Source organism: Pollicipes pollicipes, unplaced genomic scaffold (assembly GCF_011947565.3).
Source record: "Pollicipes pollicipes isolate AB1234 unplaced genomic scaffold, Ppol_2.1 Scaffold_6052;HRSCAF=7182_pilon_pilon_pilon, whole genome shotgun sequence".
NCBI classification, from domain to species: Eukaryota; Metazoa; Arthropoda; class Thecostraca; order Pollicipedomorpha; family Pollicipedidae; genus Pollicipes; species Pollicipes pollicipes.
This window is the reverse complement of record NW_023596805.1, coordinates 10,859,367-10,876,951: the sequence shown is the minus strand read 5'-3', so window position 1 is coordinate 10,876,951 and position 17,585 is coordinate 10,859,367. Positions and strand designations below refer to the sequence as shown.

Genomic DNA, 17,585 nt, shown 5'->3' with positions numbered 1-17,585 from the left:
TCACATCCAAAACTAATCACACACACCTGCCCTGTGCTCTGAACATGAATCTGCCTTGTTTTACCGACACTTGGCATTGTTCACATCCAGAACCAATACCACACACCCACTTTATCACATGAACACCATGTTTGCAGCGGGCGCCGCATCAGCGCAGGGCCGCGTGCTGAGCCGCCGGACACCGGGCGCGTGCCACAGCGCTGCCGCCATGTCCGACGAGCGCACGTTGTTCTGCCGCGGTGATGAGGACCCGGCCGAGCACGACGACATCTGGGACGACACGGCCCTGATCCAGGCGTACGACCGGGCGCTCGCCTCGGCTCGTGCTGAGCTCGGCATGAAAGGTGCCGCCAGCCAGCTGGCCAGCCGGCTCACAAACACGCCCGGTTCAGGCGGGGGAAGCATAATGCTGTGTGCACCTGCTCTAGTGCTGCTGATTTGTCACCTTTTATGCCTTTGTACAGCCGTCGTGATTGCTGAACTTTCGTGCAGAAATGGAGCCGATTTTGGATTTGCTGCGCCTTCCTGAACGCTTGTAGGTGTAACAGCGATTCTATAATTCTAATCAATTCTGGATGTGCCTTCTTGAACGCCTGAAGGCACGAGTACGTGTTAAGCATTGCCATCATTATCATCAACATACAATTTTCAGTGTGCACACTTGCACATCTAAAGTACCGTACCTGTCAAATGTGAAGGATATGCAAAGCTTCTGTCATATGTCATTTTCCATCCAATTACGCTGGTTGGATGTTCAGACTTGTGTTTCGGATTGCTAAGACGAGGGCTCCGATGAATCCAGCCAGTGCCGGTCTGTATGGGCTACATGTGACCCTTATGTATCGACGTCGCGACGTCAGGTCCGATATGTTGCGGACTCCGGACGGCACGACGAATGGACCTCGACTCTGAACAAACATGCGATCTCTGGTCGCACCGGACGGTCTCGTGCTGCTCTTGTGATGTCAGAGGGTCTCGCGCTGCTCTTGCGACGTCAGACGGTCTCGTGCTGCTCTTGTGACGTCAGACGGTCTCGCGTGCTACTCTTGTGACGTCAGACGGTCTCGTGCTGCTTTTGTGACGTCGGACGGCGCAGGCTGACCCTGCTCACCGCATGACATGCGCTCTGAGCATGCGTGACGTACGCTGCCCTGTGAGCCCGACTCGAGCGTCCCCCGGCCTGACCTCGGTGGCGCGCGCCGGCAGGTGACGGCGATTCGAGCGCGGCGGCCGGCGGCGGGCGCCGCTGGCGCGTCGGCCAGCACTGCGTGGCGCTGTACACGGTGGACGGCCTGCCGTACGAGGCCGAACTGCTCTCCGTGGACGGCAAGAGCTGTGAGCTGCAGTTCGTCGGTTACGGCAACCGGCAGCGCGCCGCACTGACCGAGCTGCGGCCGTCAGGGGGCAAGCAGGCGCGCCGCCGCCAGCGGCGCCAGGCGCAGCTGGAGGAGGCCGGCGCGGCCGCCGAGGAGGAAGAGGAGGAAGAGGAGGGAGAGGAGGAAGCGCCGCCGGCTGCCGCGACCCCTGCCGGCCGCCGGGCGGACCCCGGTGCCGGCTCCATCCATGCCCAGACACCGGCCTACCCCGGGCCGGCGCCGAACCCGTGGGGCTCGTACCAGGGCGGCGCGGAGCCCGCGCAGGGCTTCTGGGGGCCGCCCAAGGGTCCGGGGCCCATGCCGGGGCCCTGGGGGGCGCACGGCGCCTACCCGGGGCCGATGCCGAGCCCGTGGGGCCCATCCCAGGGCCCCGCCCAGGGCGCCTGGGCGTCGGAGGGCGGCCGGTGGCTGGGACCGAGCGTGCCGCCACCGCCGCCGCCGCCGCCGGTGCCGGGCGCCGACCCCGAGAGTCTGGCCAACATGCTGATGGCGTGGTACGTGAGCGGCTACTACACGGGGTACTACCAGGCGCGTCGGGAGCGGCAGGCCGCCGCCAAGAGGTGATGCCCGCTGGCAGGCGGATGGACGCGGCACGGGCCGGCGGGACGGACCGGCCGCCGCCGCCCGTGGCCAGGCAGAGAGGAGGGGGCACTGGCGACGCGGGAGGGAGGGGTAGCGCTCGCCGAGAGTCAGGCTCAGGCAGCGTGATTGGAGAACACGACGCACCAGCACCGAGCCCGGATGCGCCTGTGACTGTGTGCGAAGGGACCGGCGGTCATGCGGTGCTCGTGTCGAGTGCAGACGGAAGCCGTCGGTGTCTGTCCCGGGTTCTGTCGGTGCCGGCCCCAGGCACCGTCGGCGTCGATGTCGGGACTGCGCCGCGACCGGCGTGCGCGTGACGTCATAGCGCCCGTGAGAAGCCGCAGGTGTCGGTTGACCCAGAGGCTCGGCTGTAGCTGGAGGTGACTGTGGCTCTGGTCTGTCCGTGTCTAGCGGCGGACGGCTCGCTGTCCGGTCCGAGCTGGACCGGGCAGATTCGCCTGGTGTCACAACACCGGGCGGCCACGTGCCGGTTTTATGTGGACTCAGTGGGGCGGGCGTGGACTCCAGCCCGCCGCTGGTGTTGTGCTTTTGGAAATAAACTTTGTGTTGAAGCTCTGTGCTCTGGGAAGGGGTGTTGGGAGACGTTCGAGGCCTGGCGATCTCTGGCCGTTTGCCACAGGCAGCCGTCTTCAGAGCCGCCTCCCGCGGCCGCCGGCGTCCCAGAACCGTCCATCCGCGGTAGGCTGTCCCCAGAGCCGTCTATGGCCGCCCCAGGGCCGTCTCTCCGTGGCCGCCCCCAGAGCCGTCTCTCCATGGCCGCCCCCAGAGCCGTCTACATGGCCGTCCTGAGAGCCGTCTCTCCATGGCCGTCCCCAGAGCCGCCTCTCCATGGCCGTCCCCAGAGCTGTCTCTCCATGGCCGTCCCCAGGGCCGTCTCTCCATGGCCGTCCCCAGGGCCGTCTCTCCTTGGCCGTCCCCAGAGCCGTCTCTCCTTGGCCGTCCCCAGAGCCGTCTCTCCATGGCCGTCCCCAGAGCCGTCTCTCCATGGCCGTCCCCAGAGCCGTCTCTCCTTGGCCGTCCCCAGAGCCGTCTCTCCATGGCCGTCCCCAGAGCCGTCTCTCCATGGCCGTCCCCAGAGCCGTCTCTCCATAGCCGTCCCCAGAGCTGTCTCTCCATGGCCGTCCCCAGAGCCGTCTCTCCATGGCCGTCCCCAGAGCCGCCTCTCCATGGCCGTCCCCAGAGCCGCCTGTCCATGGCCGTCCCCAGAGCCGTCTCTCCATGGCCGTCCCCAGAGCCGTCTCTCCATGGCCGTCCCCAGAGCCGTCTCTCCATGGCCGTCCCCAGAGCCGTCTCTCCATGGCCGTCCCCAGAGCCGTCCCTCCGCGGCCGTCCCCAGAGCCGTCTTTCGTGGCCGTCCATCACCAGAGCCGTCGCTCCGCGCCCACCGGCGTCCGGCGCTCGCTAGGATGGACCGCCGTCACCATCCGGTGACTCAGGTCCCGCCTGTACTTGTAACGCGGCGCCTGCGTCACGGTCGATCTAATTAACACCCTCAACAGCTGCCGATGCGCGGCACAGTGCTGTCCAGGATTCTCGGAGCGCGTGGCGTCTCCTAACGCACAGCTGTATGATCTTGAACAAACCGCGTGCATTTTGCAAGAATCAACGGGCGGCCGGCGCCTATCCCGTTCTATCGCCAGCGAAACAAAGGTGTAGGATAGTACTTTATTGCACGGACAGTAATGTTCCTGACATGAACGACGCATGTTAAGTGAATTCGGAACACTCGTGCTCTGCGGTATTTCGGTTTGACATTGCTGATTCGCTCCCGCTACCAGGGTTCACTCGATGCGACAGCGCAGCAGCGTCCGGCAGACTCACATGCGCGAAGGTCGCGGCGGCAACCACCGGGCCAACATCGTCCTAAGCATCAACTGAACAGCCTAACCCGTCTAGATCACGCACGCAGCGAGTAACCCGCAGGCGGACACGCAGGTCCTGCGCCGGAGGATCCATGGGAAAGCACACGGTCCTCTTCTGGGACACCCTGGGAGGGACACGGGACTCCTCGCGCCGGGCGTACTTCCAGGGGGACGCATAACGCTTCCTCCCCGCAGGACACGCAATAAGGGAGCGAAGATCTCAGTCACAGACGCGAGGGGGGAGTCACGAGGTGCGGGGAGGAGCCACAAGGTGGATCTGGCTGAGGCCAGCATCCCGTGGCGACAGGCAGATGACACACACCGCAACGGGGCGGGACATGACGCAGTTGTCCACGCACCCCCGCCAGAGCCATTACCCTGCTGCTGATACTGTCCATAGGCGTACACACGCGCACACACGCACACGCACGTATCACACTTGCCCACATCGTACACGTCACACCGGCCGGCCACACGCCATGCGCCCGCGGCCAGCCTCATCTGCTGCCATCACGCGCTCACTCGTCCCGTCTTCGGACTGGGCCCGATCTCACGCTCAGCCGGGGCTCGGCTCGGCGCCAGCGCGCGTCCTCGCCTGTCTTTCCGATAACGAGATTCCCAGTTCCACACACCCGTTCGGAGATTATGCAGTCGATGATGCAGAGAAATGCGCACATCTAGTCAAAGTGAGCTCCACGCGGTCACCACGCACAACCAGTCTACAACAAATAATTTACTCCACACCGCACTCCCGAGCCTTGAGAACCCAGCTAGCATACTATCACCTAGTGGTCGTGAGTGGCTGCGCAAACCGGCCACCTGCTGCCATCTAGCGAGGGGACAGCCAACTGACAGCGCCAGATTACGCCGGCGGCGGCGCTCACGCTAGCTTCACGTACAGATCGTCCAGCTGTGGCTTGAAGTACTTGCGGATCTCGGGCCGCTTGGCCTTCAGCGTCGGCGTCAGCAGGTTGTTCTGCGTGCTGAACGGGTCCGGGTGTAGGTAGATGTCCTTGACCTGTGAGGAAGACCGGGCGGTCAGACGATCGCCGGCGTCGAGCCAGACCCGTCGACGCTCACAGCAGCTGGTCAGGTTCACCCAGCCGCCCGCAGCATCTCCTCCTGGCAGGAAGTTCTCCCGCCAGGCCAGCACCACTCCACATAGCTCGCATTACGAACGCTGCCTTAGCAGCCAAAACATCGCCTACGACCATTACCACCAGCACCAGTCAGTGACGCGTCCGCTAATTCGCGGCGACACACCCCGTGAGTCCCGGCGCCGCGGACAACTCTACCAGCTAACCACCACGGACCTGCTCGAAGCTCTTGAGGTTGGCCTCCTTGGCCAGCCGGTTCATGTCGTCCAGGATGAGCTGTTTGACCTGGGCGTTCTGGCAGAGCACCGAGAGAGTGCCGGGCACGGCGTGCTTGGCCGCCCACGCCTTCAGCACCTCCACGTCCGGCACCACCACCGCCACCACGCACGACTTGAGGCTCTCGCCGTGCACGAACAGCTGCGCAATCAGCTGCGACCGGATGTACACGTTCTCCACCTTCTCCGGCGCCACGTACTCGCCCTGCCGGTCGGAGGACAGCGGCGTAAGCGGCCGAGTGGCCGGGGCGCTCGGATACGGACCGACGCTCCCCGAGTCCTCCCAGGGGACCGAGAGGACTCAGAGGCCTGAGAGAACTCAGAGAGGACCAATAGGATTCGGAGAGGACCGAGAGGACTCAGATAGGACCGAGAGGACTCAGGGGGGACCGAGAGGACTTAGAAGGACCGAGGATTCCGGAAGAATCGAGAGGACTCAGAAAGGATCGAGCCAGAGCGGTCTTGGCCTCATGTCATGCACACGGGCATAGAAGCCGGGCCCATAGTACCCGATATCAGCAGCAGCACCGGCCGCATCTAACCCAACAAAGAACGTCCTCTCTGACGATGGCGTCAACTAGCAAGCCCGAGCGCCAACGGCGGCATGCACCGCACCGAACTGTAACCGTCCACGATTGTTCCGTGTAAAGGCAGCTGAAAGACCAAAGCACTGGCGTGGGCGCGTGCACAGCCGCCGCTACGGCCCGAGCGCGCCGGGGCCGAGCCTAACGGAAGTCCCCCGTCTGTGGGCGAGGCGAGGCGAGACGGGGCAAGGCGAGGCGAGGCGAGGCGAGACGAGACGAGACGAGACGAGACGAGACGAGGCGAGGCGAGGCGAGGCGAGGCGAGGCGAGGCGAGGCGAGGCGAGGCGAGGCGAGGCGGGGCAAGGCGGGGCAAGGCGAGACGAGACGAGACGAGACGAGACGAGACGAGACGAGACGAAACGAGGCGGGGCGAGGCGAAGGCGCTCACCTGCGACAGCTTGAAGATGTGCTTCTTGCGGTCGATGATACGCAGCGTGCCGTTGGGCAGCCACTGGCCGATGTCGCCCGTGTGCAGCCAACCGTCCGAGTCCAGCGTCTCCTTGGTCTTCTCCGGGTCCTTGTAGTAGCCCTGCCGGACAGCGGCGCCCGCTTGACTCGCGGCGAGGCCGGCGGGGACGCGCGGCTGTCCCACACACTGCTGCCGACTGGACGCCCGGCTAGCGCGCGCACGGGCGGCGCGATCAGCCGTCACCGCTCAGAGGTGACGGCAGGTTTCCCACGCCCGAGCGGGCAGCCGAAGCACGCGACATGACCCGAACAGCAACAGACTATCGCAGCGGGCAGCATCACGCCTCACCGCTCGATGCGGTGGGGCCGGGCGCGGTCGGGTCGCCCCAGGTCGGCGCCCGCCGCTCGCGGCGCCCCCCCCCCCCCCCCTCCCCCCCCCCCCCCGCCAGGCGGTCGGCTCACCTTGAAGACGTTCGTGCCGCGAATGCACACCTCGCCCTGGCTGGAGGCGGCGAAGTACTGCATGTCCGGCACGTCCATCAGCTTGATGTCGCAGCAGGCCAGCGGCGGGCCCACGTGGTCGGGCCGGCAGTCGCCCTGCAGCGTCAGCGTGCACGGCGCCACGCACTCCGTCTGGCCATAGCCCTCCAGCACCTGTCGGCGGCGGCGCGCCGGTCAGAGCTGCCGCGCGCACGCCGCGCCGCCCCTCCCCTCACCCTCCCCTCCCCTCTGCGGCACTAGGGCACGGGCACAGACACGGGTCGGGAAACGAAAACAGTACAAAATTTGACTTATGAGCTACAGCCTCATACAGCATTTGCCTATGCCTAATAGTGCACTACTAGGAAAACTACAGCGATTTGCTAATCAGTCGTCACCATCTTGATCTAATAAGCCGTAACAACTTGAGTTGTCCAGTAATAATAAGCACCAATCTGTCAGTAATAATAACAAACCCCGTGAAAAGAAGTAGTCGGGTTCGTCAGCTGAACAGGTTTGCAATCGTGAATGGCAAACACCATCCGGATTTGCAATCGTGAATGGCAAACACCACCCAAGACACGCGGGCCAGCGCTGCCCACCTCCCGCCGTCCGACCACCGGCAGCGCCCCGGCCGTCCCCGTCCCAGTCGCCGTTCCGGCGGCGGCGGACCCCTCGTCGGCGGCGGCGGCCGTCTCACCGTGCAGCCGAGGGCGGAGCGCATGAAGGTCAGTACGTTGGCGGCCATGGGGGCCGAGCCCACGACCATCAGCCGGACGCGGCCGCCCAGCGAGTCCCGCACCTTCTTCAGCACCAGCCGGTCCCAGAACGAGTCGTTCCGGATGATGCCCCTGTGAGGAAGGGAGAGAGGGGACCTCGTTAGGGGAGGCGACTTCGTCCGGAAGGCGCGGCTTGACACGCACAGCAGTCTGACGCGAGTGAGTCATGGTAGGGTCTGCTCACTGACCACGGGTGTAGTTTCGGTTTTATTTGGGAGATGACGAGCTCCAGCTCCCACCTAACTCTGAAGAGAAAGTTGGCAAAATCAGCGGGCAATCCCGTTTATGGGCTTTTTGGGGTATGCTCTGTCGTTTTCGCCACTCACCCCCGCCCCCGGCTAATTTTACGTAACAACCCTTGTCGCTGATAACACGAGCCAGTTAGAGGTGCACCATTGTTTGGAAAATTACCCAAAAGAAAAACGTGTGGACGAACAGTGTGAATATATGCCGCTCCCTTTTTCTCCCTCTATTTTCACTCCTTCAACAATTCAGATTCAATGGGGGGGGGGGGGGGAAGCCCAAAGCAAGCACGGTAAGCCCAATGTATTGCGACCACCCAACATCCCGTCTGAGCAGTCAATCGCCTTTCCCGGAGTTTCAAATCAAACCCCACACCGACGACGCTGCCCACTGACCGTTTGATTTCAGTCTCCTTGGCGGTGAGCGCCCACTGCAGCATCTTGGTCTTGAACTTGCTGCCGGCCACGTTGGACCAGACCTTGTCGTAGATACGGTTGAGCAGGCGCGGCACCACCGGCATCAGCGTGGGCCGGAGGTGCTTCATGTCGTCCATCAGCGCCCGGATGTCGCCCAGGAAGAAGCCCACAGAGCCGCCTTGCATGTACATCGCCGTCTGCCGGCAAGCGAACGAAGCTGAACTGTCGGCTCTTGTCACCGGCGGCGCCACCGCCGCGGGGAGAAGTGAGATGCAGAGCACCTCCGAACAAAACAAAATCCTTAAGACCGAATTCCTGCTCGCATTATGAAATACAATCGCTCAGGTTGTCCCCACCGGTCCATCTCAAACACCCAACGCACTCCAGTTTTTCTCTGAAGTCCACCTTCGCCTCGCTCGGCCGCTGGGCCTGCCCTCTCACCTCGCAGACCCGCTCCAGCATGTGCGCCAGCGGCAGGAACGAGATGAGCGTGTCCGTATGGTCGGGCTTGCAGTCACCCAGTTGGAGCAGCACGGCGCCCACGTCGGCCACGATGTTCTCGTGCGTCAGCATCACGCCCTTGGGGTTGCCCGTGGTGCCGGACGTGTAGCAGATGGTGGCCAGGTCCTCAGGCCGCGGCGGCTGGCGGGGGTGGAGGTCACGGTCAGAGGTCACAGGGGTCCCGGAGGTCGCGGAAACGGGACACACCCGATATAAACAAGCGGTATGGGAGGGAGAATGGACTGCGAGTTTTCAACCGCCACTTCACAGAATGGGGGCTGACAGCAATGCCGTTGGAAGGCGTACGTCGCATTTGACCCTGCTCAAAAAATCTACCAGCAGCCGGCGGGTCTGGGGTCTAGGATCTGGGGTCTGGTGTCTGGTGTCTGGAGTCTGCGGTCTAGGGTCTGGAGTATGGAACTGGAGTCTGGCGTCTCGAGTCTGGGGTCTGTGGTCTGGGGTCTGTAGTCTGGAGTCTAGAGTCTGGAGTCTATGGTCTGCGGTCTGGAGTCTGCGGTCTGCGATCTAGGGTTTGTGGTCTGGGGTCTGGGTCTAGGTCTGGGGTCCGGGTCTGGGTCTGGGTCTGGGTCTGGGGTCCAGGTGGTCTGGGTCTGGGTCTGGGTCTGGGTCCGGGCTCTGGGCTCTGCGATCTGGGGCTTCTCACCGTCTCCTTGATGTTGGCGGCCGAGCCGAGCTTCTCGACGTCGGCGAAGCGGGAGAGCTTGATGCCCATGTCCTTGGCGCGCTGGGCCAGCTCGGGCTTGACAGGCCGCGTGCTGACCACGTGCGTGAGCGGGCGCGGTCGCTGGCTCAGCAGCGTGCTCACCTTGGCGTCCTGTGTCCACTACCACCACCGAGATGTTGGCCTGTCGGCAGCGGACAGGCGGGCGTCACGCAGGCAGTCCCACGCCGCCCCGCGAGCGGGCACCGCGACACCGAGGACACGCTTCGTCAGGCGAGTACCGGGATGTACCGACGCTTCGGTCCTAGCGTTCTTTTAGCGCCTGCAGCGACGACGGGGTCTTACAACGCAACTGCCAGCACCTCCTGATGACCTGGCGACATCAGCCGCCAGGTCATCATCAGCATCATCGCATGTGTGTCGTCCAGCAGCGTGGTCTACGCATCAACAAGAGGGCAGGACGGACCGTGCCGAGCACTGCGGCACGTTAAGCTTTCGGCACTAAATTCTGCCCTTGCCTGGAATTGCGCGATCGGATGGTGGGGGTCCGGGTTCACACAACAAGCGCTGCTTGGCGTGAGCGCTGATCCCAGAAATCCATCTTTTCAAAGGGTTCGGATCAAATTTATAAAAAAACTGCCGGGCTGTGGGGGGGGGGGGGGGGGGCCGTGAGGTGCCGCTCCACGGCCGCGATCGGCTCCAGCGCCGGGCCTCCTCGTCGCCAGCAGACCGACACCGGCCGGCCGGACGTAAGACCCAGCACCTGGACACGCCCACACGAGTGCCGGGCACTAGCAGTGCAGTCCCGGTCCCTAGACCACAGTCACCGGGGGCCGACCAATCTCCGATGGCGCGTCACAGCTGACGTCACAGCCGTGCTGACGTCACAGCCGTGCTGACGCCGCTGCCGCAGCGACGACGCCAGAGCACGGCCAAAAATTCGGCCCGGCCGCCCCGCCGTCGGCCCGCGGCGTAGCCCGTGCCGAGTCAGCCGACATCGATATAACCGGCGACTGAAGAATCTCGACGACGTCCCGTCATTAAGCCCGGCTCCCGTCTCCTGCCGCCCGAGCCAACTGCGGAAGGATCGTGGAGAACGTTCTCCGCAATACAAGTACGTGCTTATGCTGGCGGCGCGTGGTCACCGACAGACGCCCACTGAAACACTGGAGCCGTTCGGCGCGCGTCTCGGCGTGAAGCGAACGGAGTGCACACCTGGTTGATGATGTAGGTGCAGGCGTCCTCGCCGAGCGTGTCGTACAGCGGCACGAGCACCATGCTGAAGCTGTAGCATCCCTGCTCGGTGAGCACCCACTCGGGGCAGTTCTGGGTGTAGACGCCGACGTTGGTGCCCTGGCCGGGCTTCAGACCTGCGACACGGAGACGCGGCGGTGAGAGACGCAGGTCGGTCGGCGGGGACCGCTAACAGACGTGGGTCAGTCGGCGGGGACCGCTGACTGACGTGGGTCAGTCAGCGGGGAACGCTAACAGACGCGGGTCAGTCAGTGGGGACCGCTAACAGACGGGGGTCAGTCGGCGGGGAACGCTAACAGACGCGGGTCGGTCGGCGGGGACCGCTAACAGACGTGGGTCGGTCGGCGGGGACCGCTAACAGACGTGGGTCAGTCAGCGGGGACCGCTAACAGACGTGGGTCGGTCGGCGGGGACCGCTAACAGACGTGGGTCAGTCAGTGGGGACCGCTAACAGACGGGGGTCAGTCGGCGGGGACCGCTAACAGACGGGGGTCGGTCGGCGGGGACCGCTAACAGACGGGGGTCGGTCGGCGGGGACCGCTAACAGACGTGGGTCAGTCGGCGGGGACCGCTAACAGACGGGGGTCGGTCGGTGGGGACCGCTAACAGACGTGGGTCAGTCAGTGGGGACCGCTAACAGACGTGGGTCAGTCGGCGGGGACCGCTAACAGACGGGGGTCGGTCGGCGGGGACCGCTAACAGACGGGGGTCGGTCGGCGTGGACCGGTAACAGACGTGGGTCAGTCGGCGGGGACCGCTAACAGACGGGGGTCGGTCGGCGGGGACCGCAAACGACCGAGACGCTGCGCCGCCGGGCACATGCCGGGAGTTATCGACACACGACAACAAACAGCGACCATGCCTCTTCTATAAACACACAAACAAACACCACACTGATTGCAGGTCCGCCCGACAAGGGCGTTCACACGCAGCCGTCTGCATGTCGACAGGCTCACACATAACGAGCATGTTCGCTGTCAGTCATCAACACAAACACAACAGCGCTTACAGCTGTCAGATGTCACCACTAAAACAATGCCCATGAATCTCTCGACAATCCGCTCTGGCTAAATCCCGGCCAGCACCCGGGGAAAACCGCAGCCGCCACGACCACAAAACACCGGCGTAGTCCCGGTCGGCACTCCTCGTGCCACACTGGGCGGCGCGGGCCCCAGCCCTGAGCCGGCGCGGTCGGCGGCGATGCCGGCGATGTCACACGCTCCAGCTCCGACAGACAGTCACCGGCGCGCGCTGGACACGCGTACTGGAGACGGGTGGGCACACGTACCGGAGACGGGTGGACGCACGTACCGTAGGCGCGCGGTTAACACACGTGCCGGAGGCGCGCGCTGGACACACGTACCGGAGGCGCGTGCTGGACACACGTACCGGAGACGGCTGGACACACGTACCGGAGGCGCGTGCTGGAAACACGTACCGGATGCGCGCGCTGGACACACGTAACGGAGGCGATCGCTGAACACACGTACCGGAAGCGAGCAGGCCAGCGGCGAAGTTCTTGGCGCGCAGCAGCGACTCGTTGTAGGCCAGCCACTGGTACGGCTTGTCCTTGTCCTCATGCCAGCCCAGGCACGGACCGTTGTCTGCGGGGGACACGTGCGATGTCAGCAGGACAGGACCCACGCGGACCGTGTGCGGTCGGGAGGTAGGACAGACGCTGGGACGGACGGTTTGTGTCCAGATAGGAGGCGGGACAGACGCTGGGACTGCCAGCCTGTGTCCACACGGGAGGTGAGAAAGACGCTGGGACTGACGGTCTGTGTCCAGAAGAGAAGCGGGACAGACTCTGGGACTGACGGCCTGTGTCCAGAAGAGAAGCGGGACAAACGCTGGGACTGCCGGCCTGTGTCCAGACGGGAAGTGGGACAAGTGCCAGGACTGACAGTCTGTGTCCAGACGGGAGGTGGGACAGGAGCTAGACGCTGGGACTGACAGTCTGTGTCCAGACGAGAGGCAGGACAGACGCTGCGACTGACAGGGTAGAAAAGGCGGCGATGCCCAACACATCCACCGCTGAGAATCTGTGAGCACGGACACATCACAACAAGCAACAATGAGGTCAGCGTTTGTTCAACGTGCAGCGTGCACTCACAAGTACACAACAGTGCTGACACAAGTGGCGGACGTCAAACGGTCTTGATCACCACGATGACTCAGACATTTAACCCCGTCACATCATGTCGGTACAATCTGCGACCAGATCACTTCAGTAAATCTGCAGCCAGCACAATGATCGCAGGCAGCAGCTGAAGCTCACTCACTGGACAGCTTAGCGCCCCGTCGGAAGGCGTCGAACATGGTTTTGCACGACTCGTCCAGGTACTTGAAGTACTGCCCATCCTTGGCGCCGGCGTACGGTATGCGAGACTTCCTCACGAGCTCGGGCCCCTGCGAACGTGACGGTACCGGTGAGCGGCCGGTGGCGGGGTGTCGCCGTCCGGTCCGTAACCGTGTCGGATACGGTTACGGCGGGATGACGAGGTGCGCGCCACTTCCCACGGCGGTGGCGCTTCGCGTGCTTTCTCGGCCGGACGGGGAGACCGCGGCGGCTGACTTCGTGTAGCGTAGGGGAGATGGGGAAGATCTCCTTAGCCGTGTCCAACGAGCAACTCTGGACAAAAAGCTTACATACGAGCAACAAACCGATAATAATGCCGACTCGCGTTTTAGGATGCGGCTGACGTGCGACCAACAAGCGGACGATGACGACGACCCATGCTTTAAGATGCGCCGACTTCTAGGTGCACGGTGGCCATGACTAAAAGGAAAATGTCTCGTAGTCGGAAGAGCCCCCCCCCCCCCCCCTCCCTTGCGGTTGCCTGCCGCACCACACCGCCTCCGAGGTCATCGTATTTCATAAATAAACAGGGACTCAACAGGCACCACGAATGCAACAAACCGATCACTGCCAAAGCACACCAGCAGATCAAACATCAGCCGACTCCCTGACCAGCGCTGCCGTCACATGAATCAAAGGGCTTGGCCAAAACGTCCTCCGGGAAAATGCGAGCGTATCAGCGTGAGCTGCTGCCATTCAGCAGATGCCGCCTGCGCGCCAGCCGACAACAGCAAGCGGTCGGCAACGGTGGCCGGTCAGCAACAGTGAGCGGTTGCCGACAGTGACGGGTCAGCAACAGTGACCGGCCGGCAAAAGTAACCGGTCTGCAACAGTAACCGGCCTGCAACAGTGACCGGCCGGCAACAGTAGCCGGCCGGCAACGGTGACCCGTCACCAACAGTGACCTGTCAGCAACAGTGAGCGATTGGCAACAGCAACCGGCCTGCAACAGTAACCGGCCGGCAACAGTAACCGGTCGGCGGCAGCGCAGGCCGCACCGGACTGGGGGGCTGACACCTGCCGACAGGTCACCGGGCGCGGCACGTGGCCGCCAGAACCGGTTGAACCGCCGGCTGGGGGCCAGACCACACGAAACCAGACCAGACCAGACCACACACAGACCAGACCAGACCACACCAGGCCGCGTGCCAACGTCCAGGGACGGTGGTGCTACCGGCGGAGAGGCCAGCCGCGATAGCCAGCAAGCGGACAGCAGGGACAGGGACCGAGGCCAGCAGCGAGGGCCAGCAAGCGGACAGCAGGGACAGGGACCGAGGCCAGCAGCGAGGGCCAGCACACGGACAGCAGGGACAGGGACGGAGGCCAGCAGCGAGGGCCAGCACACGGACAGCAGGGACAAGGACAAGGGCCAGCAGCGAGGGCCAGCACGTGGACAGCAGGGACAGAGACAGATAACCCCACGTCCGTGAGCGCCCGCAAACTCATCCGCAGGCGTCACATTCGAATTAAATGCGTCGTTTCACCGGCCCGAGTAACCGCGCGGTTGACAGGCCCCACCTCCCACAACGTACGCTCTGTGTCTCGCAAACCGACGACCCCCGGATCTCAGTGTTCCGCACAACAGACAGGCTGCAGCTACCAAACAGAACGACGGAATCAGAGTGGCATGGCCGCGTGACCCGCCCTCTCACTTCAGCTTTCCCCTCGGTTCGCTGGCGGTCGGAGCCAGACCTCGGCCGCCGGGAGTCACCGCCGCCGCCGACGCCGCCGCCGGTGGCGCGGCCGCCGCCGGCTCTAACCCCAGGAATGCCGCCCGGCCGAGCGGTAGCGCCAACGGCTCACCGGCCGCCAGGAATGCAGCCATGACCGCGGACGGCGCCGGCTCCGGCTACGGCTCCGGCGCTCGCGCGGGCGCGGGCTCGGGCTCGGGCCCGGGCTCGGACTCGGACTCGGACTCGGACTCGGACTCGGTCTCGGTCTCGGGCTCGGGCTCGGGCTCGGGCTCGGGCTCGGGCTTGGGCCCGGGCTCCCTCCACGGCCGCTGAGCAAACATCCTGGCTCTGCTCTGTTATCAATAAATATACGAGACCTACTGCTGTAGGATGGTGCTAGATCCTTAAGTTATTTCTATGCAAATCATACTGGTTTGAAATAGAACTCTAAATATAAGCAAATTTCCAAGTTAACAGCGATTTGTGAGTTATAATCCTGGTGTGTCACCTTCAGCAGTCACCGACTCGACGCACCTAACATGGGCGACGCTTGACGGACCGTTCGGCGCCCTTGAAGTCAACCGACGTGTGATTCGGTGGCCCACCGGCGCCGCCAGCTCCTACAATCCCTGGCTAGACGGGCTTCAGTCGGCAACAGCACAGCCTACCTTAGTCGTTAAGGTTGACAAGGTACATCACGCGGCCTCATCCTTTGCGCTAGCCGAATTGACGCACGCGCCCAGCCGGCTCGCCGGCGCGCCTGACTCAATAGTGCCGGTGCGTGGCGGCGCGCTCCATTGACCCAACCCGTGCCCGGCCCTGCCGTCTTACTACGCAGCGCCGGACTCGACGGTCGATACGGCCGCCGGCCGAACCCCAGCTCCACCCCCGGCCATCGCTGGGGCGGACGGGGTACGCTGGCATGACAGCCCCGCAGAATGAGCAGGCTTCTCAACACGCCCACTTCGACGGAAGTTGGCGTGGCCCCTGGCAATGCCACATTGACCAGCGCCGCCCTTGGAGCAGCACAGCCGGCCACCGCGGGGGCCGGTTCCGGCCGTGGGCCGGCTCCTTTCCCGCGGGGACGTCCGGACCGGGGCCTCGGCGTCCGGTCGACGGCCGAGCGGTCGGCGATAGTGGCAGGGCTGGCCCGCAACGGGCGGCCGTGGCGTGACTGGCGTCGACCAATCAGCGCGCGCCACAGCCGGCCGCGCCGCCGCCGGCAGCTGACGCGGACGCCGGCGCCCCAGGCGCCGGCTGGAGCCGCCCGGCCACGTGGACGCGGCGTCTGGGCCGCGTCACGGGCACGCTGGCGCTCGGCAGCGCCCGGCGGCCGTAGTAAACACAACGGAGTAGATCAGGTGCACCGGCCTGCGTAGGCGGCTCGCATCCATGGATCGACGGACAGCACGTGGTGGGTGTGGCAGGAAGCACCTGGGATCGAGGGAACGCTTCCGCCGCGGCGTCACGCCAGTCCGGCATCTCTGACGAACACGAGCTCCGGCGGCGAAAGGGGTTGAACCCACTGCGCCCCCTAATCAAAGCTTTGGCCGACGAATCGGCGGAAGACGCGCCCACCAAGCGCCGCCCAAGACCAGCAGGCAGCGCTGGTGCCACGGGCCGAGCCGCCGAGCCCGGCGCGCCGGGCGTCTATCGCGAGCTGCCAAAGGTATGGCGGTCACCTGCTGAGCAGGGTCCGACGCCGCCAGCTGGCACAGCCGCCGCGGCCGGGCCTCCACCGCCGACCGGCCCCAGCGCAGCTCGCGACGGCGGCGCCACGGCCGGTGTCGCGGCAGCGGGCAGGCGCCGGCTGGAAAATCACGACTGCCGTGGGTGATCACGCTCCCCGTACCCTCCCGACAAGATCCAAACGGCGGTTCGTGGTGCTGAGCTCAGTGATCATACGTAATGATGATGATAACGCTTATACATATATATATATATATATATATATATATATATATATATATATATATATAATGTTTGCCAATCAAATGCATGTCAGTATGGGTAACTTCATCACACATGCGCGCAAGGACATAAGCGGGCGCCGGCACTTCCGCTAAACACGTGCGCACGGACGCGCGTCAACACGCGCGCGGGCTCGCGTTCTCTTGCGCACACCGACGTTCTCTGCTGCGGGGGGGGGGCCTTCTTCGCCGGGGGCGTGTTGTGCGTGCGGACGTGCGTGCCCCCGCGTCGCCGCAGTGTCGCCGCCAGCGCGCCACATTCCTCCGTCAGCAGCCGCTGATCAGGGCGAGCTAAACTGAGCTGGCCTGCGTCACAGGCGGCCCCTCAGCCGCCCGCCGGACAGGAATAGACGCCCTCGGCCGGTCCGCGGCACTCGTTTGAATCGGGCGCCAGGTGGCGGCCGGGCCCGCGCGCCGTCCCGGGACTGTCCCGGCACCGTCCCGTGGGCGTCCCGGGACGGTGGTGCGTCCCGAAACCCGTTCCGGCGCAGCCCACCGCCGGGGCAGCCGGCAGCGGGTCTCGGGGAAGCACCGTCGCTCCATATGGCTCAACACCGCCAGAGGAGTAGGCGGCCATACCGAGCGGAGACGCGTGCGCACCGACGTCCCACCCGGTACTGTGGCCAGCCTGTCGTCCTGGACGGGCTGACCCATCTGGTAAGGGCAAAAGGTCAACGGGAGCCTGCTCAGCCGGGTCACACTCCCGGGGATCTTCGCCCCATCACTCCAAGCAGGCAGCAGGACCTTGAGATCTTCGCCTCACCACTGCACGCAGACGGCAGGACCTCCGTACCAGGAGGCATCGGGACATTCAGTTCCGCCAGACGCCGGGACATTCAGTTCCGCTAGAAGTCGGGACATTCAGTCTCGACTGATGCCGGGACATTCAGTTCCGCTAGAAGCCGGGACATTCAGTCTCGCCAGACGCCGGGACAACCAGTCACACCAGACCGCGGGACATTCAGTCCCGGTCACCGCGACCCTGACCCAAGGCCGTCAGAAGCCAAGCCCTCCTCGAGGAG

At 64.4% G+C, this 17,585-nt stretch overlaps 2 protein-coding genes across 2 annotated transcripts in view; one reads left to right on the top strand and one right to left on the bottom strand.

The window, feature by feature from the left end:
- Positions 1–208: 208 nt before the first annotated feature.
- Smn (survival motor neuron) lies at positions 209–1,940 on the top strand. Its single transcript, XM_037228503.1, has 3 exons — positions 209–319; positions 1,263–1,376; positions 1,845–1,940. Exons 1-3 carry the CDS (start codon positions 209–211, stop codon positions 1,938–1,940), a joined length of 321 nt encoding a protein of 106 aa, XP_037084398.1.
- A 1,690-nt stretch (positions 1,941–3,630) lies between these two features.
- Positions 3,631–17,585, bottom strand: part of LOC119104449 (long-chain-fatty-acid--CoA ligase 1-like) — a 36,737-nt gene continuing 22,782 nt past the window's right edge. Inside the window, 12 exon segments of the mRNA XM_037228149.1 lie at positions 3,631–4,859; positions 5,155–5,418; positions 6,187–6,327; positions 6,669–6,860; positions 7,387–7,537; positions 8,104–8,321; positions 8,566–8,766; positions 9,290–9,463; positions 9,465–9,491; positions 10,523–10,677; positions 12,052–12,165; positions 12,844–12,970. Coding sequence (XP_037084044.1) covers positions 4,722–4,859; positions 5,155–5,418; positions 6,187–6,327; positions 6,669–6,860; positions 7,387–7,537; positions 8,104–8,321; positions 8,566–8,766; positions 9,290–9,463; positions 9,465–9,491; positions 10,523–10,677; positions 12,052–12,165; positions 12,844–12,970 — 1,902 coding nt within the window. The 3' untranslated portion in view covers positions 3,631–4,721.